At 54.7% G+C, this 26,168-nt stretch overlaps 10 protein-coding genes across 10 annotated transcripts; 6 read left to right on the top strand and 4 right to left on the bottom strand.

Annotated features, from left to right (window-relative positions):
• Window positions 1-118: 118 nt before the first annotated feature.
• Window positions 119-615, top strand: M406DRAFT_341383 (uncharacterized protein; the record flags this gene model as incomplete). The annotated part of the gene is made up of 2 exons (XM_040921656.1): window positions 119-415; window positions 523-615. 2 exons carry the CDS (start codon window positions 119-121, stop codon window positions 613-615), a joined length of 390 nt encoding a protein of 129 aa, XP_040773055.1.
• Window positions 616-951: 336 nt separating this feature from the next.
• M406DRAFT_244156 (uncharacterized protein) lies at window positions 952-1,408 on the bottom strand (the record flags this gene model as incomplete). Its single annotated transcript, XM_040916250.1, has 3 exons — window positions 952-1,026; window positions 1,120-1,260; window positions 1,358-1,408. Coding segments are annotated over 3 exons (267 nt in total), but the record flags the coding sequence as incomplete, so codon positions are not given.
• Window positions 1,409-2,077: 669 nt separating this feature from the next.
• On the top strand, window positions 2,078-3,386 carry M406DRAFT_109532 (uncharacterized protein; the record flags this gene model as incomplete). The annotated part of the gene is made up of 3 exons (XM_040915360.1): window positions 2,078-2,175; window positions 2,251-3,056; window positions 3,230-3,386. 2 exons carry the CDS (start codon window positions 2,078-2,080, stop codon window positions 2,912-2,914), a joined length of 762 nt encoding a protein of 253 aa, XP_040773053.1. The 3' UTR covers window positions 2,915-3,056; window positions 3,230-3,386.
• A 1,203-nt stretch (window positions 3,387-4,589) lies between these two features.
• On the bottom strand, window positions 4,590-5,474 carry M406DRAFT_58746 (uncharacterized protein). Its single transcript, XM_040924608.1, is given in 5 exon segments — window positions 4,590-4,766; window positions 4,832-4,909; window positions 5,052-5,135; window positions 5,256-5,379; window positions 5,392-5,474. The coding sequence occupies 3 exon segments, from the start codon at window positions 5,106-5,108 to the stop codon at window positions 4,620-4,622; spliced, it is 282 nt and encodes a 93-aa protein (XP_040773052.1). The 5' UTR covers window positions 5,109-5,135; window positions 5,256-5,379; window positions 5,392-5,474; the 3' UTR covers window positions 4,590-4,619.
• An 89-nt stretch (window positions 5,475-5,563) lies between these two features.
• On the bottom strand, window positions 5,564-7,694 carry M406DRAFT_76232 (uncharacterized protein; the record flags this gene model as incomplete). Its single annotated transcript, XM_040925945.1, has 2 exons — window positions 5,564-7,345; window positions 7,509-7,694. 2 exons carry the CDS (start codon window positions 7,692-7,694, stop codon window positions 5,564-5,566), a joined length of 1,968 nt encoding a protein of 655 aa, XP_040773051.1.
• A 451-nt stretch (window positions 7,695-8,145) lies between these two features.
• On the top strand, window positions 8,146-10,595 carry M406DRAFT_293714 (uncharacterized protein). The gene is made up of 3 exons (XM_040919094.1): window positions 8,146-8,460; window positions 8,522-9,996; window positions 10,093-10,595. The coding sequence occupies exons 2-3, from the start codon at window positions 8,810-8,812 to the stop codon at window positions 10,541-10,543; spliced, it is 1,638 nt and encodes a 545-aa protein (XP_040773050.1). The 5' UTR covers window positions 8,146-8,460; window positions 8,522-8,809; the 3' UTR covers window positions 10,544-10,595.
• A 391-nt stretch (window positions 10,596-10,986) lies between these two features.
• M406DRAFT_332474 (uncharacterized protein) lies at window positions 10,987-14,874 on the bottom strand (the record flags this gene model as incomplete). The annotated part of the gene is made up of 3 exons (XM_040920745.1): window positions 10,987-14,164; window positions 14,336-14,711; window positions 14,808-14,874. 3 exons carry the CDS (start codon window positions 14,872-14,874, stop codon window positions 10,987-10,989), a joined length of 3,621 nt encoding a protein of 1,206 aa, XP_040773049.1.
• A 1,465-nt stretch (window positions 14,875-16,339) lies between these two features.
• M406DRAFT_53381 (uncharacterized protein) lies at window positions 16,340-17,064 on the top strand (the record flags this gene model as incomplete). The annotated part of the gene is made up of 4 exons (XM_040924520.1): window positions 16,340-16,402; window positions 16,491-16,515; window positions 16,578-16,862; window positions 16,961-17,064. The coding sequence occupies 4 exons, from the start codon at window positions 16,340-16,342 to the stop codon at window positions 17,062-17,064; spliced, it is 477 nt and encodes a 158-aa protein (XP_040773048.1).
• Window positions 17,065-17,848: 784 nt separating this feature from the next.
• Window positions 17,849-22,465, top strand: M406DRAFT_96416 (uncharacterized protein; the record flags this gene model as incomplete). The annotated part of the gene is made up of 3 exons (XM_040926326.1): window positions 17,849-18,363; window positions 18,454-19,890; window positions 20,260-22,465. 3 exons carry the CDS (start codon window positions 17,849-17,851, stop codon window positions 22,463-22,465), a joined length of 4,158 nt encoding a protein of 1,385 aa, XP_040773047.1.
• A 1,527-nt stretch (window positions 22,466-23,992) lies between these two features.
• Window positions 23,993-25,918, top strand: M406DRAFT_264767 (MFS general substrate transporter; the record flags this gene model as incomplete). Its single annotated transcript, XM_040917690.1, has 2 exons — window positions 23,993-24,915; window positions 24,970-25,918. The coding sequence occupies 2 exons, from the start codon at window positions 23,993-23,995 to the stop codon at window positions 25,916-25,918; spliced, it is 1,872 nt and encodes a 623-aa protein (XP_040773046.1).
• Between the last annotated feature and the right edge of the window lie 250 nt (window positions 25,919-26,168).

The raw sequence follows: 26,168 nt of genomic DNA, 5'->3' as shown, positions 1-26,168 counted from the left end.
AGACGACTCCAACCAGCCAACGACCACGACCACCACCAAACCACGAACCTTGGAAGACTCCAGGCTCAACATCAGCCCTGTCCTCAAGATGGCCAGCCGTATGTGCACCGCACGATGCATGCGCGCCACCACCTCCCTCTCCGGGCTCAGCGGCAGCCTGCGAATGCTGTCCCTCTCCTCCTCCTCCGCCTCCTCCTCACAGACTACCGCGACTGTCGTCCGACCAACCACCCAAATGCGTTCCCTATCCTCGACCATATTACGGACTCCGAGCTCCAGCCCTATCGTGAGGTTTCCAGCACGAGCGCTTACGCCCGCTGTGCAGCGCCTGGCTGGTGGTCTCCAGGCGATGCGGTACCAGGTTAGAGGGATGAAGGTGTACAGCTCAATTAAGAAGCGGTGCGAGCATTGCAAGGTAAGCGTGCAGTGGACTCCTTATTCTAGAAGAATTCTTTTCTTCTTCGTCGTCTACTTGTCCAAAAGGGGAGGCCAGGTGGCTAATTGGCTGTTGGCAAAATATAGGTGGTGCGACGGAAGAAGAGCAAGAGATCAAATGGCTACCGGTATATCATTTGCAGTGCAAATCCTCGACACAAGCAGCGTCAAGGCTCGTAAAATTTCATGCAGTAGAGAGCCAGGAGGAGACTTAGGGGTGATGAGCGGTAGCGTCCCTGGATAAGCCGACCACGGCTTGGGAACAAGAAGGGTTTGGGGCGAGGACGAAAAGCAGGGTGGTATCGTATCAGCTTTCGCACGAGACATGCGAGGTGATACACCACACACTAGCAAGCTATCACGCAAGGGCGACGGTAGAGCTTGCTTCTATCTCAGCGCGGTGGCAGAGGGCGATGCCAGGAGAAGACAATGCAGCGCAATACAGCGCAATGTATATTCTATCTACACACAGACTCTGCAATTACCACGCGAGTCTATCTGCCTCACCAGGGCCGGTCACATGCCACCAATATACCGCTCCATGCTATCCCACTGCGTCTTCCCCGTCGACAAAAGGTACCGAATGTGTTGCTAGAGTTGGAGGTGAGGCCGCGTCAGAACCCAAGAGCGCATAAAACCAAGGCAGCTGCAAGAAAACAGGAGGCTGCGAGGTAGAAGACTCACAATGTCTTGCACGTTGCGGTGTCTCTCGATTTCGTGTCGCGCAAATAGTCTCGTCTCGTCTCGTACGGTTGGATCACTGATCTTGCGGGTTCCGCGCAGGATGGTCCGGTAAAAGGACAAGACTCGAGCTCTCTGGAGAAACTGGAGGGGGCGGAGGAAGGGGATTGATACATATGGTCAGTCTCGACCAGCGGTGCCAAAGGTAGATCAAGGGTGGTAATGGTATAACAAATCATACGTGATCCAGACTCAGTGTATTTCCGAGGCCACGACGTGGAGAACGCGGTCCTCTACCAGTGCCAGTGCCAGTGGCAAAGCCTCGCACGCGCAGATGCCGCTGCAGCCAGAGCACGTTCGCCTTCATTGATCCGATCTAGTCCCGAGATGCCACTGTCCCAGTTCACACATTACATACTGACGTGCTCATTGAATGTGATGAGATAATTAATGGCAGTGGCTTTGGTGCAGACTTTTGAGGTCGCTTTTGCGAAATATAAATACAGCAAGTACCACTTACTTGAGCGCCGCTCCTCAGTGAGATACCGCCTAAGAGCTAGAATTTTTAGGTGGGTGCAGTCTTGTACTGTTCACTAGCAGCCACTCAAACCGGTCCGCTGAGCTCTTCTAAACCTGGGCACCCTTGCTACTGTAGTATGTACAGCCCTACTGTTACTGTTAACTCCTGCGTTGGAAAGGGCCTGTCCTAACCCTCTGCTTTTAACGACCTCCTGTTCTGACCTTGCTCTCCTCCATAACTTCACTCCATAACATCATCTTCGTCTGTCTGTCTGCTTCTCAATTCCTGTATCCGTTATCGCTTTCCTTGCTCTCTCTCCCTTTCTCTCTCTCTCAAATAAACACGCGCGCGCACGCGCACACACACAAAAGACCAATCGCTTCATTACTGCCATCATAGACTTGTTCTCTGCACGAGTTTACAGTCTGACCTACCAGCCTCATGCTCAAGAGGAGGAGCCAGCGCAAGGAGATAGAAAATGCCGTGAAGATAGCCGCGAGCAAACCAGATGACGACTTTGTCAGGGACTATTTAAAGAGGTAGAATCATGGCAACCCACACCGCTCTGCTCGAGTACTGTTGTTGTTCTTTTTGTCTGACGAGGCTGTAATCAGTGTCCCAGGCGGTGGACCAAGTCCGTGGACCACATCATGGAGCCATCCTAACACCGGGACTGTCTATGGCCTCAGCCTCACCCAGTCTTGCAATACCAGCGATTGTGACCTGGATGCGTGCTTCGCCCTTGTCGAGGAGACCAGCAGGCAGGACTATGAGGCCTCGTCCCGCGGCTGGAATCCCAAGAACAAGCGCAAGGAAATGCGTGAGCCTGACTTGCGCTACATCCTCGTCAAGGATCCTGCTGGCAATCTCGGCGGCTTCACGTCTCTGATGCCGACCATGGAGGAGGGCGAGGCCGTCGTCTACTGCTACGAGATACACCTCAGGCCTGAGCTCCGGCGCACGGGCTTGGCTGCCCTGCTGATGAGCTTCCTGCAGACGGTGGCCAACAACATCGAGATCATGGAAAAGGTCATGTTGACTGTCTTCACCTGCAACGCCACAGCCCTGGCCTTTTACCGGCGATATGGGTTCGAGATGGACGACATATCACCAAGACCCAGGACGCTGAGGAACGGGGTTGTAAAGGAACCTGACTATGTGATCATGAGCAAGCCGGTGGACCGCCGACGGAATCTACGCAGAGAGATTGGCCACGGCGGTACTGCTGACAGTGACGAGAGCTCGATGGCTCGGCCTGCCAAGGTGGCCAAGGTGTAACTACGCACGACAGGAAAGTAATGAGAGCGACAATGTCGGAAATCGAGTTCAATAAAACCAGACACAAGACTCTCTCGGTTCTGACCATGTGATTACGCAGACATTTTTAATCGGCGCATATTCCTTAAGGACTATTTGTCGTGTAAGTCTCCAAGGTAAGCGGTCAAAGAAGACTGTCCACAATCAGCTGAAGGCGAAGGGCCGGCCAGATCGAGAAGTCGCATCATGTGCGCGGGCTTTTCCACAAGTGTGGCACGATGATAAGGCATGAAATAAATCCTGCACACGAGAAGTATGCTGACACTTTGGGGGCAGGTGCAGTTTCATGTATTCGAAGATCTTGACGCGCTGTTGAATCCCTTCCATTGCTCTCGTACCAGTTTTCTGGTCCTCCTAAGGAATAGCCTCACCGGCCGTCACCGATACCGGGTCTTGATAATTCACATACCCAATTGAGAAGATACGCAGCCCTATTATGATGTTCCAGGGTCGTCAACTGCTCTGCCGATGTGCACAACCCTTCAGATGATGCTTGTAACTCGGTATCCATGTGGCACAGGCACAGCCTCCTCAGATTTTCCCATCGTCTGTCTATAGTAACACATCCTCCCAACCTATTGGATTCACAAGGGCTGAGCGCAAATTATCTATGAACTTGGTACCTTGCATGAGTATAACGCGTGTTGCCATTCGGCTCGTGCGCCCAATCAGTCCACATAATCTGGGTCCCCCGCCCCGTCCAAAATTCTGCCGAAGCCCCTTATCAGGTATTCAAGTACGGTTGAGGAAACGAAGGCCCTGCCAAAGTTCCACGGCATGACTTCACAAAAAGCAATGTTGTGCTACTGTAGTGGTGCTCAAAAGGCCGTACGGCAGTACGGCAAAATGTATGTGGGTGGTCCATATTTCGATCCGAAGGGTTGGTTGGTTGACCTTTGACCGTCGCAAGGCAGAAGCGCAGGCGACACACATGGTCGGCCAGAAGTGCGCCAAATATGAAACTTACCCGCTCCGTATGTGAACGATCCTGCCACTCCTTCGTTGGTCCCAGCAGAGGCCACAGGGCTGATCCAGGCGGATTGCGGTGCAACGTGCCCGAGGGCGTAAGCTGACATTTTCTTCCAACTGGCGGCCGCAGCTGGGGGCGCCCTCACTCCTCAACGAGTAGCCGTGCACTACTCCAGCTCCAGGCTCCTCCAGGCAAGGCTTAGATGCTCTCAAACTCAAGCCACACATTCCGACCCTCCATCGTGTGGGCAAGTAAACAGAAGGGGTGTGGGGGGGGGGGGGGGGACTGGTTTAAATATGCTGTCTGTCCGCCTGTGGCCATGTAAGCCCGTAAGAAGCTTGGCTCTTGTTCATTCTCGTTCCCATCACCTCACCTCACCTCGCGTACTTATTTCTGACGTCTTGTCGAATCACGCCTCCCACTACTCTACCCTCCCAAGTGCCGGTCACTCAGCGGTGATTCTCAAGCAAGATGTCTTCAGAAGGGTGGTCAAAGAGCCTGTGTGGCTGCTGCGGTAGCTATGAAGAGGGCAGCGGTTGTGTTTTGTGGTAGGTGCTCTCCTTATGATGCAGGTTCCAAGGGAGACGTGGCTGGGATCTCTCGTGATTCTAATACCAACCACCCTCGCGAGAACACCTTCAGGGTTATTTGTCTGACGGTCCGATAGCCTCATGGGAACCTGCTGTCCATGCTTCATCATGGGGAGAACCATGTATAGGGTGCAACACCCCGAGATGGATCGTAGTCAACTAGAGAGAAACCCTTGCAATGCAGATTGTGCAGTGGTTTGCGTACTGCACTCTTTAGGTGCTGGTTTGGGATGGCACATCTTTGGCTGGGCGTAAGTGTGGTGGTTTTCCCACTTCTCCTTAACGGCAACCTTTTACGCATATGCTTACCATTGCAGGTATAACACATGCCGTCGTGGAGATGTTCGTGAGCGGTACGCCATCAAGGGAAGCGGGTGCAATGATTGTTTGGCATCGGTGAGTCGCTGTTTGCTTTGCCACGGCCAAAACTCCATTCTTCTCCTCATTTCCCTCGCAAGAAATCAGAGAACTTGGATGCGCCGTGCAGGATAAATTTGCGAAGTCAGTGTAGATTTGGCTGACTGTAACTTGGTAAAAGTGCTGCTGCTCCTTCTGCGCCTTGGTCCAGCAAGAGAGAGAAAGCGCGGCGAGACATCAGCAAAAGCGACCGATAGCTAATGTGGTGAGTGCATCCCGGTGGCCGAACCGTCTCTCGTCTCTCGTCCTGCCCATTAGCGGGGTTTATTTCCGCACTTGGTCAGTGAGTAGAATGACAGAAGACTGATCAAGTTCGAATATTCAGGTCATGGATCAGCCCGGCGCACAAATGCCAATGCAGCCGCCACCAGCGGGCAAGTATTGAGGAGATCTGGGTATGCACAACTCTGCGTGAAGGAAGCATATGACGGAATACGGTGGCTCTCGGCCTACACATGGACTTCTGGGGGGAAACATAATGAATTTTAGGATATGACATGAGAGCCTACCCAAGATACGCTGTCAGTAATGGTATGAAGATACATAGCTTTGGGAGGCGAGAGCCTAGAGTCCGAGTTCTTTTGCAGCTCAAATGAGCAACGTCTATCCGCAATGCATTCTCTTCGTTGACCATCAGCCAAAGCAGATCTTCTTCTGTTTTGGATCGGCGCCCGTGGGCGGCCGGCCTCTTTTCTTCTCGGACGAGAGCTTGGCGTGCTTAGGCTCTGGTGTATCCCTTCGGGTCGGAGGGCTTTGAACATTCATCGTCGAATCTTTCTGAACAGCTTCTCGAATTGCTTGCCTGGATAGGCAAGCATCGATATGGTCATTGAACAGCTTCTCGTTCGCAGCCTGGGGCCGACTGCAGATGGGGCATTCCCACCATGCTTCCTGTGCCGGCGACGATTCTTTCCTGGGTGTAGGGTTGGGCACGATCTCTTTCCCGTGCCTCCGGTATGGAGAAGTGCCGTTCTGCCCTATTGGAACAGCCTCTCCGTCCGGGTCTGGGCCTGGAGCTGGCTCTGGCTCTGGCTCATATCCTGAGTCAATAAATATTTCCTCCTCTGGCCATTTTTCCCAGCCATCGTCGTCAACGTCTTGTGCTATCGCCCGCAGCACTTTCCCAGGCGCACTGGGCATCGTCCCACTTCTCGGCTTCAGGCCAAAAAAGACACGCGTGTCGGGTTTTTTGGTGCTGACGAGATGGGTGCAGCGTAAACCCATCAGTCTAATCCTCATACCGGGCATCTCTTGTTCCAACTTGGTCAGGATGGGGAGGGCATAGTTGTATAGGTCGTCTGCGAGGCAAATGGCCTTGGGCATTACGGCCTGCCTAGTATAGACCTCGAATGTGTGCAGCTTGACCTTAAGCACCAGGGTTCTGCCCTTGCACTGTGCCCGGCGCATGTCTTTCTCCAGCTCTTCGGCGGTCCACCGCAGCTTTTCGCGCAACTTCTTGGGGTCGGCCAGATCACCAAAAGTGCTTTCGGTACCGACGCTCTTCCTCTCGTATTCCTCGGCCGGCTGAACGTTGGTACGTCCAAGGCCCAAGTGGCAGTGTAGGAGGAACTCGTAAGCCTTCTCGCCGAAGAGCGGGTTGAGGAACTCTCTTTGGGTGTAAATATCCCCACAGGTCTTGATACCGACCGCAGCAAGCTCTCTCTCCCAGACCCGGCCGATCCCGTTGACCTTGCGACAGGGCAGATCCCGCATGAAACTCATAATGGCAGTCCGATCGTTGGGCAGCAGGAACTGTCCGTTGGGTTTGTTCATGTTGGAGCAGATCTTGGCCAGCTTGGCATTGGCCGCGATCCCTGCTGATACCGTGATGCTGGTCCTCTCGTGGACCTGCCTCCTCATCTGGGCCACGGCTTCCTCGGGTTGCATATTGTGCTCCTGGCAGTAGGCTGTGATATTCAGGTATGCCTCGTCGATACTAGCGCTCTCAAAACGAGGGTCGTACTCTGCTATGACCTCGCGTACCTCGGCTGCCTTTGCGGTATACTTGTCAAAGTTGAGAGGGATGAAGATGAGATCAGGGCACAGCTTCTTGGCGACAAACCCGGCCATGCCAGAGCGACAACCAAACTTCCTCGCGATGTAGTTGCACGTGGTCAGGACGCCGCCGCCTACAGCAAAGGGAAGGTCGTTAAGCTCGGGACGGTCGAGCTGTTCTACAGCGGCATAAAAGGCATCGCAGTCGAGGTGGACAATATGTTGTGTGAGGTCCCGGGACAGCTCGAGCTCGGCGATGAGGGCGTCGGCCCTGCGCAGGTGAGGAGAGAGGTCCAGCCTCTCGAGGTCGCGTTTCTTGCGGAGGATGCGGTCGATCTTGACGGTCAGTGTCTTGTCCCTGTCCTCCTCGCGGTTGAAAAACTTGGACCCCTTGGAGGCATTATAAATGATCTCGGAAACCTGAAGACGGCCCGCCGGTCAGCTAGGAAGGAGATGGGATAGGATCGACGAGAAGGGTAGGGGGGTGGGGGGGTGTATAATGGGTGTGTGCTTAGAGTGTGGGCTTCAGCCATGCGAGATGGTGATTGGATTGTGTGTGCGTGCTTGCTTTTGACTGATCGACCGAGTCCTGGCCTGCCTTGGTCAAGGATGGGCCGAGCAAGGAGTACTTCAGGGTGGCATGGTCTTGATCTGAATGAGACGGTCCTGCAGCCTCTGGTGCATCATCAACATCAGCAGCATCTTGTTCTGAGGGTACGGAAACGCTCCTCTCGTGCAGCGAATCTGGTATTGTCTCGTCGATCGTCATGTCGTGCGACAGCGGGCCTGTAAAGTACAACAGCAGCAACGGCTCAGCTTGACGATGATGATGGCGAGAACCATATCTTGATGTTTATTCTCCTGGCCATGAATACTGGTCAGCTGGCTGGTGATGGTAGTTATCGTGGGTGTTGCTGTGAGGGGAGCGCGTCCTGCTGTGATTACACACGGGAAGAGCAGAAGGGCGGAGAAGACCCAGTTGCTCCTGTCGCCAGGCGACCGCGCCATCACATGACCTTTGTTGCTTATATCATCAAGAATAGTATCTGCTCCCGCTCAGTACCAGCCAGACCAGCCCCCCCCCCCCGGCGCGCCCGCCCCCGGGCCCCCCCTAGGCCAAAACCCCCTCCTTCCGCCCCCTCCCCAAAACATTAATACTAATAATCTACGTAGTAGCCCCCTTGCCTCCCTTCCAAGAAATAACCTCCTCCTTTGAACGGGGGAAACAACAACTTTGACATGCAAATTACCGAGATATGCTGCCAGGATGGGGCCCCTCGCTTGCCCACAAAATCTCCACCTCAATGCAACGTTCATGACGTTTGTTTGGTTCGTTAACATGGAGAAAGAAACATTTTGCGGAGGGTAGGATCGGAGTGACCAACTACGTGCCTACTTGGACAGTACAGCTTCTATAATTTCAAGAAAAATATACTGGGAGTCATAGGACGTATTCTATACCATGGCACACACTCGAGTGCATAAGATCCGTCATCCTTGACCTGTCCAAAGTACTGGGCATGACTTGGTAAAGGGTAAAGTACTTTCACGAGTTTCCACTTCGTATACTACCATGCTAACCACCATTCTACTTAGAACCCGTTCCTTGTTGCCATCGGTGCTGTTATCGTGGTAGGGGATCCCTCCTTGCCCACCATCAAAAGGAAAATCAAGGCAACCCCCCACAGTTGGACGGCGGAGAGATGGGGTAATGCAGTCTTATTTGGGGAAGGGGGAGCGAGGGGGCGCTCTGCTAATTGTGATGCCGATCGAGGTACTAGCATGGGTACTGCTTTGTATCAAAGAAGAAAAAGAGTGAAAAAGCAATGAGGCTGTGAAGGGTTCTGTATCTCTCTTCCTCCCTTCATCGACCGACTCAACATCATGAGGAAAGTGGCATCATCATCTCTTGCCGTGATCACGGCCCTCGGCCAAGGCCTGGCCTCGACGCTCCCCTCATGCTCAGTCGAGTCATTCCAGGATGCGCTGCCGTCGTATGCCACCATTCTATCCGCAGTGGCTGTCGCAGATGGGAGCACATACGGCCAGGGCGCAGCAGACATCGCCTACCCGACTAATCCCACCAACCTACCGGCGTCTTGCGCCCTCACCGTCAACGTGACTACCTCGTCGACGTCCAGCTTCCGCTTCGGCATCTTCCTGCCGGCCCAGTGGAACGGCAGGTTTCTGACAGTCGGGAATGGCGGCTTCGCTGGCGGCATCAATTGGCTGGACATGGGAGCTGGCGTCCGTTATGGCTTCGCCGTCGTGTCCACAGACACCGGACACAACTCCACCTCGACTGACGGGACATGGGCCCTGGACGCTCCAGAGAAGACCCTCGACTTTGGCTACCGCTCCATCCACGGCACCACGGTGCTCGGCAAGAACTTAACCGAGGCCTACTACGGCCAGCCCATCTCTTGGTCCTACTACTCTGGCGCATCCACAGGCGGGAGACAGGGCCTTCGGGAGGCCCAGTACGATCCCGGCGCCTTCGATGGCTTGTTGATAGGGGCGCCGGCCTGGTGGACCAGTCACCTGCAGCCCTGGACCACCAAGCTGGGCAGCCTCAACCTCCCAGCCAACTCGTCGGGCCATATCTCCACCGATCTCTTCGGCACCATTGGCGCCGAGGTCATCAGCCAATGTGACGCTGTAGACGGTGTTGTCGATGGCATTGTCAGCTGTCCAGAGAGCTGTCAATTCAACCCAGCTGCGCTGCTCTGTGGATCGACAGGCGGTGGGGCCAACGCGACGTCGACCTGCCTGACGCAATCACAGATCAACACCCTCCAGAGCATCTACGCCGACTATTACGCAGACGGCAGGTTTGCCTTTCCCGGCCTGGAGCTGGGCTCCGAGGCGCAATGGTCTGTCCTGCTGGGAGGCGACGAACCCAACAACCTTGGGGATAATTACATTCAGGACTTCCTCCTGAATGACCCGTCCTGGTCCTGGACAGAGTACAACGACAGTCTTCTCTGGCAGGCTGACGCCGTGGACCCTGGGAATTGCACCGCAGATCACTACGAGGCGATGGCTTCCGTCATGGCGAAAGGCACCAAGATGTGAGTAGCCCCTTTATCTTAGCCTTTGGCTGGCTTTGTGTGTGGATAGAGAGAAAACAGACGGAAAAGAGGACTGACCGACATGGCCTGCCATAGCTTCATGTTCCACGGCTTGTCTGACGGCCTGATCGCGACGAGGAGCTCCAATGTTTTCTACAGCACTATTGCCAACGCCACGGGCGGATATGACAAGCTGAACAGCTGGTTCAGGCTGTTCATGGTGCCTGGAATGCAACATGTCACCGGTACGGCCGTGGATGCCCCTTGGTATTTTGCGCAGCCCAACGGAGCTGCTGTGTTGGGCACCGATGTGTTCTCGACGCCTGGCTTTGAGGATGCCCAGCACGACGCCCTCATGGCCTTGATGCACTGGGTGGAAGACGGCAAGGCCCCGGACCAGATTATCGCCACGACATGGACCACCTCGACGGACCCCAGCTCTGGTGTGCTAAGGCAGCGTCCATTGTGCCCGTGGCCTCAAAGGGCCATGTATCAAGGTTCTGGGGACGTCAATAGTGCAGACACCTGGAACTGTACGGCGGCGTAGTAGTATCCCCAGATAAACTACCACAGAAAATCCTACCATATTGCTGCTCATGCTCGTTGAATTACATTCCATCTGCGTTGGTTCAGTGAGTTGCATATTCCCACCGCCTACCTTCATGTCCCTCTGGTAGAGTATCTTTTATATTCGGCTATTCAAGTACTTGGTAACACATGCGACGAGTACAAGTCAAGATGCATATGTGATGCTTAGCCTTTACTTTTATCTCCACTTTCTGTCTCCCTAACCTGTTCCTGAAGGGAAAAAGCAGAGACTTCTGCTAGGAAAAAAGTTCTTTTGATATGCTCATCCGTCTGCATCGTTGCCATCGCTCAGTGCATCCTGTGCTCTCTTCGGTCTCGTGTCCGACAAGTCATTCTCTCATTGTATTGCCTTGATCAATCCCCTCTTACAAATACAGCCAAATGGTTTGCCCAAAGAGCCCTTCATACTGTGGGCTTGCGGCGGCCGCTGCCTATCAGGCTGAGGAAGGACTCCTTGGTCGACAGCTTCCGGCAGCTTGCAGTGTCTGGAGCACTCGACTGGCTCTTCGCAGACGCCGACTCTCCCACCCGGTCACTGTCGGCAGTGACAAGGCGAGAGCCTTGGGTCTGGGGAGGAGCACGACCCAATGCGCGTGAGACCTGGTGCCTCGTGGGCGTCACAGGGTCCTCGTCCTCACTCGCTCCACTCTGTGAGGAACCAGTGTGGTGAGCCGCTGAGGCGCCATCGCTCACACACCGCAGGCCCAACAGCTTGAGTGCCTTACTAGGAGTATCGTTCCTCATGGCCTTCATAGTTGGGCTAATGGGACCACTCGCAGGACCGGGAATCCTGGACGGGCACATATTGAAGGAATCATAAAAGGAACTCAGCGGAACGGGAGGACCGCCGGGAATTGGGAGGTCAACCCTGGGAACCGGCGGATGGCTGGCACGGGTAATGACCTCGACCCCATTCTCAAACACGGTCAACACATTACCAGATCCGATCTCGACAAATACATCATTCTGCATGTCGTACTCGGTGCAGACCATCTGCTTGCTGTCGGGCAGCGGGGGAAACCTGTGAATGCCGCTTCGAAGGCCATAATCCATGTACACTGCATAGCCAGGGGCAGCATAGGCATGGCGCGAGGGCGTGTATCGATCAATGTGACTCTTCTTGTTCATGGCCGGGAGGGCATCGTACTCGGCCTGGAGCCAGAACTTGTAATGGTTGTCGCGAACCCAGTTCTCGCTCAGACCGACCATGCGAACTGACCAGACACGGCCAGCAAGCTGCACAAACGGGTCGGCCACGGCCATGTGTCCCTCTTCCACAAAAGGCACGCGGTTTGGTGCGAATTCATGGTGACGACGATGACCCGAGTGCGGGTTGTTTGCCGATGGTGGGAGGCTGGCAGGCTCCCATCCCAGCTGTTTGTCACCAGTCAAAGGGTATTTGCCCTGGCGGTAGCCGAAATAACGACGGCAATGGATGGTGAGGAAGCCGATGGGATTGCGCCTTGGACAGCGCGTGCGCATCTTTGCCACAAAGTGCTGCACGAGGTGCCTGATGGACGAAAGCTGGAGGCCTAGGCCCGTGGCCTCCCACTCGAGACCAAACCCGAGTTTGGTCATGTCCAGCTCGACACGGACATCCTGCAGGAACGAAGCATACTCAAACAGCCACTTGGTCGGCAGTGGCTGCGTCAAGGCCTTCACATAGGGGCTGAAGATGACGTGAAAGGGCTGCGTTATGAACACAGCGGCCATGACGTCTGCTCGTAGATGAGGACAGGCCCAGATGTAGTTCTGAAGGAGTCCCAGGACATCCCAGAGCGAGGCGAACGAGTCCTGAGGCCATGCGGGCGATGCTTGGGACTTGGCATTGAGCAGAACTGGCTTGCCAGGGAGATGGTCCTCGAGAAGCATCTCCATAATCTTGAAGCGGATCCTGGCAGGCAGGTCAAAGTACCGGAACCGCTTCAGACCATCGAATCTGGTTGTCTGCCGTCCACGAGAGTGCTGGACCAAAAAGGCCGTGCGGACGTACTGGAAGATGTCGGGAAGAAATGGAACAGTCCCCGTATGAACATGCTCTCTCGTCTGTTTGGCGTAGCGATACCAGACCAGGTCGACGGTGCGGTCGAAGGCAGGTTCCGGATCTACGTCGCCCTCGGCAATCTTGGCCTGGGTCGCATCGGGGACCGTCACTGGATTTTGCGATGTGTACCCCCTTTGAAGATCAGTAGATACCGTAGTCCAACGAGACGCGCGCCGAGTGGCGACTGCGACCTGTGTAGGTCGCTGGCGGCGGACGTTGAGGGTCACGGGATCCTCAGCCGACGAAGGAACATGGACGTTATTGGGCACGCCCGATCGAGCCTGCAGAGCAGCACCCTCGCCTCGAAGGGCTGGGTGATCAGCAAGAGGAGGTACAGGAATAATGGTCAAGGCTGTCAATATGGCCTCTCGAGAGGCCTGGTCTGTGACACCTAGTCGAGAAGCTAGACGGTTAGCTGCGTCCTCCCGCGACTGCTGTTGGGTAGAGTGCGTCCCCCTTCCACTACACTGGTATGAGGAGCGGCCGACGGCTCGCGCACCAGGCTCTGTAGATGCGGATGCTCGTCTGATATCGCTGGGATCAGTCATAGAATTCTGAGAGACGCCGTTAGACCGACGATCAGCAATCCCATGAGATGAAACAGTCGTCGAAGAGCGCGCTGGGATGAGAGACGCGTCGGCTGAGTTGCGCGAGCCATCAACACATGTTTCAGCACTCGTCGTCCTTCGCGGCATGGACGACATGGAAGGCAGTGCCGAGTGAGAAGAAGAAGAAGCGCCTGAAGTGCGAGAGGCACTGCAGATATTGTCAAACATGTCAGAAAAGGAGATGGCCTCCGACTCGTGTGATTTGAGAGATATGGGACGGTAGGTCAAGATGGACGTTGACGCATTGCTGTAATCAGAGGCCTGAGAAGCAGCAGGCTGCTCGCCAAACAGAGTAGAGACCTTGTTGCGCAGTGATCGACGCTTGGCCTTGATTGACTTGACAGACTTGGAGCCACGCCTGCCCTCCATCACGTCCATGCTATTTTCCTGTGAAATCATGCTTGGTAAGCGCTGTTTGTCAGGAGTGATAGCCTCTGGGGAGGCCTTATGCAGGGAGGCCGTAGAGGAGCCATCGGTCTCATCCATTTCGGTCTCATTGTCAATTATATCACACTTTATCATGCTCCTTGTCTGAGGAAATTGTGTGATCGTCGATGACGGGACCGAGGCATCGGAGGCTGTATACGGCAGAGGCCTGTCAGGAGGTGGCTGCTGTTGCGGTGAGACCGGACAGGAAAGTGGCTCATGAGCCATGATAACATCTGTACTTTGCACAGTGTTCGCCAGACTTGATTGGGAAGTTGAACGGCCAGAGAGCACAGACGTGCCCGATAGGCTTGAAGTGACAAGACTCGGGGTCGCAGCCAGAGCCGATGTTGGCAATGGCGTCGAGATAGATGTTGTGGGCATTTCTTCAGCCGCAGGTGATTGATGACTGAACGTTGCCTTTTGGGTTCCAGACTTCTCGAATAGCTCAGCCAGACGATGGTGGCCTTTCTCGCGGAAGAACTGGGACTGCTTGGATCTCCTGCAATGATGTCACCCAAGTCAGCAACTTGAGCTTGAAGAGGATGCGGCAGTGTGGCAGCATGGCGGCGAGATGAGAAGGCTGGGAGCAGAACACCGTTGGGGGGAGGGGGGGGGAGACGAGAATCAAAAGGATGGTCATCGCTGAAGAATTTGCCAGTGACAAACTTACAGAGCCCTGAGGGAGCCTTTGTGAGGCAGGACAGGGTGAGCTTCCTTCAAGTCCAAAGCCACGTGTTTGCCATTTTGACCTTCTGGGGTTCCAGTTTGCTTGCTTGACTTGGACTTGATAGCAGCCTCATGCGTTTCTGGACCATCTAATATGGTATCAGCAGCACTGCCATAGGGAGAAGTCGACATAGAGGACTGGGTGGTGGAGCCACAGCTGAGGTTTTCCTTGCTCTTGAGACTATTGGTACCATAAACAAAGTTGTGATAGTCAACTAAGGCCAATTCTTCCTCATGGATATTATCCTGGTGGCTGTCATCTCCATGTAGACTGTCTTGGTCGCTGTGGTGGTGTGATTGCAACGAGCCCTTCGGTGTTGCTAAGGACATGTGAGCTGTCTTGAGTTGATTGATCGTTTGATTGATTGGTTGGGAATACAATCGGATTGAAGGCAGGTTATCACAGTTTGGCTTACCTATGAACTTGAATGCCTTAGCGATCTTGGAGGCCTTGGAGACCTGTGGCAGACCATTCCTTTCCATTGAGACGCGTTTGCAGGTATGTCATGGCACAACGCCTTTTAATCAAGTTGCCTTTTGATGGTCATGGAAGACCATTGTGAAGAGAAGGTGGTGCAATGTTGGCAATGTTGTGATGTGGAAGAAGGGTTGTGAAAGAAGCTGAACAATCCGTTTGGGTCCCGAGAAACTCCCTGCAGAGCATGACCTGCGGTCAAAGAACTGGTGTTGAAGTTGATCTGCTTTCACAAGACGCGTTCTGAATTGACCCCACACCATGTCCCTTTCTTGTGGGCGATGCTGTGAGATAGGATGAAAAACACATATTTTCTTTCTTTCTCTCTCTCTCTCTCTCTCTTTCTCTATGCCCAGGCTTTTCTTCCTGCAACTGGGACCTTCTGTGCACCATGGTCTGTTGAGACAGCCTCGCCTCTCTCCACCATGGCATCCCTCTCTCCCTGCTCCATCTTATGCTCCATTCAAATCACTGCCTGGACTTCTTGTTGCCACGGCTGCCGAAGATCTTCTCTTGCAGCTTCTGTTTGACCTCTCAATTTGCCCAGGTGTTGCAGAACTTTCTGAGAAATAGATGGACCAGAGGTGAGAATATGTTTTTCAGCTCTCAATATATCCCCTGGTTCTTCTTTCTGAACCTTTTCTTCTTGACGAAGTGACTTTGCCTGAAACCCACTTCTGGTCATTGCACTGAGTTGGTGTAGTAAGAGAGGTATCGATTGAGAGCATGCCTTGCTGCTCAATACTTGCATCTCGATATACAAACATGCTCCACAAGCCCAGACATGGAGCAAAAGGGAAGATGCGCAATCAGCAGATTTGCTTCTCGTATTGGATATCTGTCTGCGAAGAAAAATTCTAGAATACCTGGCGCCCAATCACCATTCTCAGTCAGTTAGGAGAATCAGAACAAGTTGTTGAGCACCTTAGCTTGAAGTTGGCTGCAGATAAATAAATGCACTGGACACCATGCAAAGTGCGCCAGACGCTGGCACGGAATGGCGAGGCAACATATTCAACTATGAGCTCAAGTTGCTGAATAGCTGGTTAAACCTTCAGAATGGAAAGAGACAGAGAGAGAGATGTAGGAGTTGCCCCATGTCATGGTTTGGTGCTGTACAGCAGAAGGCATCTTTGGGTAAGTACTTTAAGTAAGTAGTCACTTCTTAGGTAATATCACTCAGGGGTCACTACGTTGTAGCAGAACCCTAGAGCCCTGAAACCCTGGAACCCCTGTCCTGGGCTCTTTTAAGCTCATAAGCCCCTGGCCCATGATGACATGCCAATGCTGCTGCAGTGCCCCGCAATTTTCCAACAAGGCTGTAAAGTTGCCCCTCCAAACTTTGTATTCCTGCAGTAATTGCCGTTAAACCTCCAACATCCACACCCGTTTTTCCTCCTGGCGAGACCACGCATGAACACCCTCGCCCAGACCACCATAAGCAAGATGTCTGACGATCTGATCCAAGCCTCCATGGCCGGCACACAACGTGTGCCTGCTAACTTTCAGGGAGACGCCACTGATAACTTTGAAGAGGTGAGCCATCATCTCTCATGAGGCCCAAATCAGGTGCCCAATTCTGCCCTTCTCAAAGACACCATGGAACTGACTAGGAAGCTGCCAGATCGAGAAACAATTTGCCGTCAAAGGTGCGCTGAACACCGAGATCCGACATACCTCGAAATCCTTGTACTGACGCCCAAGATCGCAGCTGTCCAACATCTCGAGACGTACTGGGCCATCCTCGAGAAGGTCAAGGCCAGCACCCTACGCCTGACCAAGATAGACAATGATATCTACGAGCACCTCCTCAAAGATTTTCCCGAATTCGATCCCGCCGAGCCCCTAAATGAAGACAAGATGAAGAGCCCCGAGGGGAAAAAGCGCTGGCGGGATTTCATGATGGCCTACGAGAACAAGGTCGATGACTACAGCTTCGGCACCATCCTGCGCAAGGATCCTAAAGAGGAGTACACTGAGCACGGCACAATATTTGGTGAGTTCTGCAACAGCCCCTGCGTGCATAGCATACTATGAGGGCAGTTGTCCATCTCTGTCCAGGGTTCGATCTAAAGCCACTGACGTGTCGTGCAGTACCTCGGATGCAATTTTACGCCGTCGAGATAGCACGGAACCGCAAGGGCCTGAATGACTGGATCTACGAAAAGGCACAGGCCGAGGCGGCTGGAAAGAAGTAGGAGATACCCGTCTGACGAGACACGCCACAAATATCATCGCAAACTTCACCCCTCTAGATACCCAATCAACATTGGCTTGAGCCCACAATCAAAAAGGGACGACGTTGAACCAACATAGCGATGAGAATAAGATGCGACAAAAATGATCTAGCTCAATTCTAGGATGCTTATGTTGTCCAAGACGTGCCTTGGCGGCGAATTGAGGGCGACAATAAGAAGGCTATCCTACGATTTGCGCTGAGAAAATCATGGTTGGTGATCCTTCAGTGAAGGCGGTTCACGCTCCAGTATTTCAATTCCGAGCCAAAACGATCGTTCCAGAAAGTATTTCCGTGCGGGGACATCCTGTGGTGGCGCATGTGCACCTGTTATCCTGCTGCGGGCCTTGGTATTGTACTTGAAGTACAAGGTCGAGAACAATATCAAATATCTAACCAGGACAAAGGGTCACGACACCAACTAGCCGCAATTCTACTCACATTCAGAGGTCTGCTGTTCCCGCTCGTGCTTATATAGCATCCAAAGTTTGAAATTCTACCTGTTCTCACAACGGATTCTCTCGACGCTCGATGGTGAGACAGCCTTCTCTCGCTTTTCAGTTGTGCACCATCGTATTGTGATTGATCTTGTTTGCCGCCGTCATTCTCAGTCACATAACATTAGCATTCGTTCTACTATCGTCTCTTCGCCTAGTCCATTCAATTCACTAAGCCATTCCATCCTAAGCAGAGAACTAGGCGAGCACTAAAAGCGGACAACAAGACGGAAGGGGGTCAGCATCATGATGGAGTCGTTTCCCTCGAACAAGAGTGTCGAGGATGGACAAGGCTACTCAACATCCCGACATGAGCATGATTTTTATAGCCATGAGAGCAAGCCAGAGACGCAGGTGGTGGACAACTCAAAATCAACGTGGCGGGATCTTTTCGCCTTCACTGAGCGTCGCCACCTTGGCCCTCTCATCATGGCCATTATTGCAGCCGCCTTCGCCGCGGCAGCCAAAACCTCATATGCTATCTTTCTGGGCAGGGTCATGGACATCCTCACACCTCTCGGCGCCGGGACCATAAGCAAAGAGTCAGCCATGACAGGTGTTACATTCTGGTGCATCATACTCACGGCTATGGGTGCAGCCGTCTGGATCTTTAACTCTGCCTTCATGGCTGCCTGGGTGATCTTTGGGGAGTTGATAGCGAGGCAGGCCAGAGACAAGATCTTTTCCAACCTGCTGAACAAGGAGATGGCCTGGTTCGACAGCCAGGAGGAGGGCGTGAGCAGTGCGCTGTCGGCCATGCATGTGTAAGTAATGTTTCCACCCCAGTGCCATCTACTCTCCCCTCTAGCCCCTTCTCCATATCTCTCTTTCTTGCTGAGGTTGGATAACCCCAGGCAAACACGTGAGCTTCAGATCGCAGCCTCGCAGGTGCTCGGGTTCCTCGTCACCGACTTCTTTGTCGCCATCGGATGTATGACCATTGCATTCTACTACAGCTGGGACCTCACACTCGTCTTGTTGGCCACCATTCCGGTGTCTGTGGTGGCCCTGGGGCTCATTAGCCGGGGTCTAGAGACTGCTATCCAGGCGCAGAAGCGAGAGCTTGCCCAGGGCTCCAAGCTTGTCACCGCGATGGTCACGGCAATTGATCTGGTCAAGGTGTACAACGGGTTTGATAACGAGGTGTGGCAGTACATGCAGACCAGCAGGAAGGCCAGCAGATATTTCCTACAGCAAGCACGCAGGCACTCGATGCAGATGGGCTACGTCAAAATGTGGATGGTCAATCTGTTTGTCGTCGGTTTCTGGTTCGCCGTGTGGCAGGTGAGCAAGGGGTCGACCACGGCCGGGGACGCCATGACCACGTTCTATGCGGCCTTGACAGCCTTTCAGGCTATCGAGGGATTTGGCCCGCAGTGGCTTGTCCTGGCCAAGGGGATCACAGCTGGCCACAGCCTCCGACAAGTCGTTCTGGATATGGCTGCGAGCCGCGTACAAAAGAGCGGCGTCACGGCCAAGGCGTCAGGGTCAAACCATCCTGCAACGTGTACCGGTGATGTCGAGCTCAATAACGTGAGCTTTGCATACCCCTCGAACCCGGACAAGGTTGTCCTCCACCCCGCGTCGTTCTTCTTTGCAGCAGGCGAGATGACCTTTCTCGTCGGCAGAAGTGGTTCGGGCAAGAGTACGCTCAGCAACTTGATCCTCAAGTTTTACGAGCCTCGCACCGGCAGCATCTTGATCGACGGGCACCCAGTTGCGACGCTCGCAGATGCATGGGTTCGGAGCAACATCACGTTAATCCAACAGTCTAGCATCCTGTTCAACGACAGCGTCTTCATGAACGTGGCCTTTGGAGGCCTCGACCCCTCGCGCGTCACGAGAGAAGAGGTCCAGGCAGCATGTGATATGGCCATGCTCCAGTCCACACTTGCAGGCCTCCCAGAGGGACTCGACACCAACGTCGGCATGGGAGGCCACAACCTCAGTGGCGGCCAGAAACAACGACTTGCTCTCGCCCGAGCAAGACTGCGAGATCCACCTGTGTTGATCCTCGACGAGGTCACCAGCGGTCTTGACCCCATCAGCAAGGTCCTGATCCTCGAAGCCATCAGGATCTGGCGCGCCGGTAAGACCACCATTGTCATCACGCACGACGTCACCCAGATTCAGGATGAGGACTATGTCTATGTCATGGATCAGAGCTACCTGGTACAGGAAGGCTTCCGGAAACATCTCGAAAAGGATGACGAGGGCATGTTCGCTTCCCTGGTAGCTCTGACCCAGGGCGAAGAGACGGGCGAATCCACAGCCACGGTGCTGAGCCGGTTGTCATCGTCATCGTCGTCGTCGTCGTTGTCGTCGTGGTCAGGTGATGATAGCGAATCTCCTATCGAGGGCCCACCTGTTGCAAAATCTCGCCTCTCTCAAATTCTTTTGCAGCAGACAGGTACAGTCTCAGCTAGAAGTAGCGGCATCTTCAGCATGGCACTTGGTGCTGGCTCCTATCGGTCCACCCTGCTACGTGCCCAAGACACCTGGGATGCTGCATCGTTGGGTACTTTTCAGGCTGAGCGAAGCCGGAGTGTTCTCGTGAGCTCTGATCGAGCCAGCAGGCCACCCAGGCAAAGTAGCAGTCCCGTACGCCATGCAAGGAGATCAAGTCTGGACATGGTCAAGGAGAGAGGCGAGACTAGTAGAGCTTACCGGCCCCATATTGTTTCACGGTCAAGGTCTGGCCAGCTTACATCGTCTTCGGAGGGGGGAGAGAGGAAAGGTCTCGCGGACAGTTCAGTCGTTGAGTTCATGACCGAAAAGAAGGCTGCCAAGCCAGAGGGCCCACACAAGAACGTTTCCTTGTTCAATATATTAAGCACCGTATGGCCTCTCCTCAGCAGATCCGACCGCCTACGTACGATTGTAGGCCTTTTGGCCTGTCTGGTCGCGGCAGCATGCAACCCTGCCTTCTCGTACGTCTTCTCGCAGCTGGTCGCCGTGTTCTGGGCACCCACATGGCAGATGTCGGCACGAGGTCAGGTATGGGCCATCCGTCTCACCATCATCGCCGCTGTGGACGGCGTCTCGCTCTTTACGGCTCACTATCTCATGCAGTGCGTGGCACAGTCATGGGTGACATCTCTGCGCGTCGAAGCTCTAAAGAAGATCTTGTCGCAGCCCAAGGCGTTCTTCAACAAGGCCAAGCACTCGCCGTCACAGGTCGTCGAGGTGCTGGACAGGAACGCCGAGGAGATGCGGAACCTCGTCGGACGCTTCGTGCCCATCCTACTCATCGTCGCCGCCATGATGTTCACCGCTGTGGTCTGGGCCTTGGTCACGTCCTGGAAACTGACACTTGTCGCCTTGGCCTCGGCTCCAGCCGTGTACGCTGCCACCAGGTCCAATGCTGCGGTGTCGACCAAGTGGGAGGCCAAGACAAACGTCGCATCGGACGCAGCCGGCTCGGTCGCCATGGAGACCTTTCTAAACATCCGCGTTGTCAGGGCGTTGACCCTGGAGGGCTACTTCAGCCGCAGGCATGCCAGCTCTACCGAGTATGCTCTGCAGACCGGCATCAAGCGAGGTGTGCTGACGGGCGTGTTCTATGGCGTGAACCAGAGCATGTCCTGGTGGATGACGGCTCTTGTGCTGTGGTACGCCGCGACACTCCTGACAGCACCCAGTGCCACCATCTCCGTGACGGATATCATGCAGGTCATCAACCTCCTCCTCTACAGCATGGGATCCGCGACAGCCATGATGAACAACATTCCACAGCTGTCGCAGGCAAAAGCCACGGCGATCCAGGTGCTGTACTACGCATCCCTCCATTACAGCAACAGCCACGAGGAGCGCGGTGAGAAGAGGGTTCCCACACCTTTTCCCATCGTGATGAGGGACCTGCAATTTGCCTATCCAGCTGCTGCCAAGGGCAGTCCAGCAGGAGGAGGAGGAGAAGAAGGCGATGGTCGGAAGGTGCTCCGCAATGTCAATCTACGAATCGATCAAGGCGAGTCTGTGGCGATCGTCGGGGCATCGGGCTGCGGCAAGAGCACCATCGCCAACCTGCTCCTGCGGCTGTACGATCCACTCTGCTCTTCTGGGCCCCATGCGCCTCTGAGCTTCGCGCACACCGCGGCCGGCGACCTCTCGACGCCGGCCCTGCGCAGCCAGATAGCGTCTGTGCCTCAGCACCCCTTCCTGTTCCCCACCACGCTCCACGAGAACATTGTCTACGGTCTCCACCCAGACTCACCGTACCGCGACGCGGCCGCGGTCGTCGCGGCTGCGAAGCTGGCGTGCATCCATGGCTTTATCGTCTCCCTGCCCGATGGGTACTCGACTATCGTAGGGGAGGGCGGCGTGGGTTTGTCTGGAGGCCAGGCGCAGCGTGTCAGCATCGCGAGGGCCCTGGTGCGCAGTCCCAAGCTGCTGGTCCTGGACGAGCCCACGAGCGCGCTCGACGCAGACGGGGCAGAGGGAGTCAGGCTCGCCATTAGAAGCCTGCTTGAGGACTCGCACAACAGGGTCGCCGCCGCTGCCGCCGCCGCCACCACCGCCGGCCAGGACAAAATGGCCGTTGTGGTCGTGACACACAGCAGGGAGATGATGAAGATGGCGGAGCGCATCGTGGTTATGGACCAGGGATTTGTGGCCGAGCAAGGCGGATACGACGAGCTGATGTCTCGCAGGGGCAAGTTTGCAGAGCTGGTCGGGGGCGGTGTCTGGATGCCATCGAGCAACAACAGCGCACCCACCACCACCACACAAAGTCTAGGCATGGAAAGGCAGGAAGCCAGACACGTCGCCAATAGATCAGCGTCCGTCTCAGCAGACGCTGATCGTACTGAAAGCGTCTGTCTCTACGGCTCGACAAGACGCACTACAGAGATTGAAGGGTCCGCCTAGAATGGTGCAGCAGCAGTAGCAGCAGTCAGCAGCAGCAGCAAATACGACAGAGAAAAGACCAAGGATAATTAACAGTAGTGGGTGTATGCCTCGGGTAGAGAAGGGGTGGGGTGGTTGCAGTCGGTTAATAGCAGTGCCAAGTACATACCACAATAGTATGTACTAGTACGTATGATAATCGCCCCCCCCCCCTTCCTTCTGACGTATCTTTTACTATGGTAGAAGCCTTTTATCAACTTGTTATCCTATGTATCATTATATATAGACTACGATATTATGACAGTCTATGTCAGCGTACTTTTTTTCTTGCAAGTTGTGGTTGAAAAATGAACTTGCAGAGCAACGAGATAGAATGCCGCCGCGGTACGCTAGGATCCTCCTCGGATATACTCGCTATGTATCCTTCAGCTCTTGTCCGAAGTACCATATTGCATGCAGCAGTGAGTGAACGAGTGGAGCACTCCACTACTCTGCCGTGCGCTGCATGGGTCGCGGCCCAGGGTGCTTCCCCCAGCGAAGCCTGTGTGCCTGTAGAAAAGAAGACAACAAGGTTGATCAGCAAGTATTTCCATTTATTCCCGCTGACCTGAATCGCCCAGACCCTCCACACACAGCTCAACAGGGGGGGGGGGGGTGGCAGATGGCTCACTACAGCACCTCGCCAACCAAACGCAACTCTCATCGTCGTCTCTCCTCTTTGGTCTCCTCATGCATCCACTCCCCTGGTGAAGACAGTGCAGAGTTCTCTTCTGCCGTCTTGCCGATGCTACCTTGGTGAGACTAAGACACACAAGATGGATGTTGGTCCCCCAAGAGGTGAGAACGAACAAGGAGAGAGACCAGACGAATGGGGGGCTGAAGAGGCATCACAGCTCTTTCTTGGGTGTCCATATCTCTCCCCCCCTCTCCTCTCGTTAGCCCCCTTCCTATTCTTTCTTGCCCCCAAACGGATAGAATGGCCGCGATGCGGGAAAGACCGCAACCAGACGGATGTAGTGTCATGCACGCACAGATTTGACATGGGGGTGGATCACTCCTGGTCGTTATTTCCACCTTCTACCCGGGGCACCACCGCCCTCTCCTCGTCCCTCCTCGTCCTCCTCTTACCTCTCTTGTTTTTGTCCCTTGGCTTCTCGAGAAGAAGGAAAGGAATGGGGGACAAAAAATTCTTCCCCCCTTCGTCCTTGCTTTTCTCTAGCCTTTTCTTTGAGAGAACAGTTCGGGATCCGCGAAAATAACCGGTATACTTACCACCGGATACGCACACACGCACACACTCTGTCTCTCCCTCTTTGTGTGAACAGAAGTTGTTGGGTGACCCTCTGGTGACCAGGACTTATTTATTTTCCACGGCTCACCATGGTAATATCTCGTGCGCTCATCAACAGTTCAGACAGTCGAAGCGGTGAACAAGGACAACAAGATACACCACGCCGAAAAGGTGAGTTGGTGATGGACCTGACAACCGGGCAAACACCTGAGGCGATGCAGATGCACGAGGACATGCCCAGCGTCGACCAGAGGAAGATGCCATCCAGCGAGGATGGCAGCCCTCGACCTAGTTGTGGTGCCGAGTCGCCCATCACATATCGGTATCTGACCTTTGAAACACCGCTACCGTCTCCAAACACAACCATCCTCGCCTCCTCGACGAGGACAGAAGCAGCAGCAGCAGCATCGATATGTCCTGCCGAGCTGGACCTTCGCCCCTATACAAATCCGATCCTCTGGTCTGCCCACCGCAAGGCATACCACCTCCTGCTGTGCTGCTTAGCCACGCTGCTGACCGCATACACTGCCGGGTCGTACTCGCCCCCAGAACCACTCATGGAGGCTAATTTTCGTGTCTCTCGTACCGCCGTCGCGACCGGTATTACCACCTTCTGTATGGGGTTCGCCCTGGCACCCATGATCCTCGCGCCCTTTAGCGAGATCAACGGCCGGTATCCGGTGTTCGCCGTGTCCGGTGTTTTATATGTCGTGTTCCAACTCGTGTGCGGCTTGGCCCCGAACTTGGGCGGCATGCTGGTGGCACGTTTCTTGACCGGTGTCGGCGGGAGCGTCTTCAGCACCATGATAGGCGGCATCATCGCCGACCTGTGGGAAAAGGAGGGAAGAAACACACCCATGGCCCTGTTCAGCGGCTCGGTTCTGGTAGGCACAGGCGTGGGCCCGCTGGTGACTGCCGTCATGACCCACCGATTTGGAGACGACGGTGACAAGTGGAAGTGGGTGTTCTGGCACCAGGTCATCATGGGCGGCGTCCTGATGGCGCTGATCGCTGTTTTTTTCAAGGAGAGCAGGGGCAGTGTGGTGTTGAGCCGGAGGGCCAAGGCGCTGAACAAGTGGTACGAGCAGAGAGAGCAGGCTGGCTATTACGGCGTCTGGTTGAAGGACCCCACTCTCGCTGCTGATGAGGCGCCCGAGGCCGGGGGCAGCTCGAGCGATGGGTATGACACAATGACGGGGCTGGAAGATGAGAGGCGAGATGATGATGACGAGAGGAAGGAGAAGATGGGCCCAGCCTCCTCGCCGCGCTCCGTCTTGGGCGCGACCACGCGTGTGCAGCTCGTTCGCCTCCGGTGGCGGGTCAAGTCGGATGAGGAGCGCTCGTCCCTGGGCAAGATGATCTCCATCTCTGTCTACCGCCCTTTTCACCTCCTCGTGACCGAGCCCGTGGTCTTCTCATTTTCGCTCTGGGTGTCCTTTGCCTGGGCCGTCCTGTACCTAACCTTTGCGTCTATCCCGTACGTTTTCGAGACCGTGTATGGATGGGATATCGAGAGAGCAGGCTACGTCTTCGGGGCCATGATGGTCGGGTCTGTCCTGGCGACTATTATCGGCATCTGGCAGGACGAGTTGCTCAAACATCCCGAGTGGAGGCGACGACACGACAATGATGGCGACCAAGATGAAGACTGGTCCAATGACGCATCGCCCTCCGACGAGGAGAACAACAGCCGACAAGAGCAGGGGGTTCGTCGATCTGGGTGGCTCTACGCGACGCTCCGCCGTCACTTTCCCGTCGAGTCTCCCGAGTCCCGGCTCTACTTCACCTGCATTACGGCCGTCTTGCTACCGGTCGGGCTGTTTCTCTTCGGTTTCACCTCCACGGCGAGCATCCACTGGATCGCGCCCACGATCGCCATCTGTCTTGCGACAATGGGGATCTACAGCATCTATCTGGCCACCTTCAACTATTTCGCCGACGTCTACCACATCTATGCATCTTCAGCTCTGGCCGCGCAGTCATGCTGCCGCAATGTGCTAGGCGGCATCTTCCCGCTGGTAACCCTGCCGCTGTTCGAGAATTTGGGCATCGCAAGGGCGGGTGGCCTTCTCGGTGGTATCGCGCTGGGGCTGACCTTTGTGCCCTGGGTATTGATCTTTTTCGGACCACGGATCAGGGCGAGGAGTGCATTTGCCGTCAAGCTGGAGAAGGCGAGCCCGTAGACTCATAATTTCTCAACGGCGTTGATGTCATATCCACCCGTCGCTCAAATGTGAAGTCTCTTCTACACACAACAATTTCAATACTCAAGCCAGTGGCGTTCAGTAAGTTTGTTGACTTTTATAGACAGTACGTCTAGAGATGCGGTTGGGGTCGCCCTTTGGGATCTCATTCTTGTGTCCAGCACAGGCTACGGAGCAGCGAGTACTAAGACGATGGTGATTCCATGGCAATGATGTGCGTGGTCCTGTA

This window comes from Cryphonectria parasitica (genome assembly GCF_011745365.1).
Source record: "Cryphonectria parasitica EP155 unplaced genomic scaffold M406scaffold_7, whole genome shotgun sequence".
Taxonomy (NCBI): Eukaryota; Fungi; Ascomycota; class Sordariomycetes; order Diaporthales; family Cryphonectriaceae; genus Cryphonectria; species Cryphonectria parasitica.
This window is presented reverse-complemented; position numbering and strand designations above follow the sequence as displayed.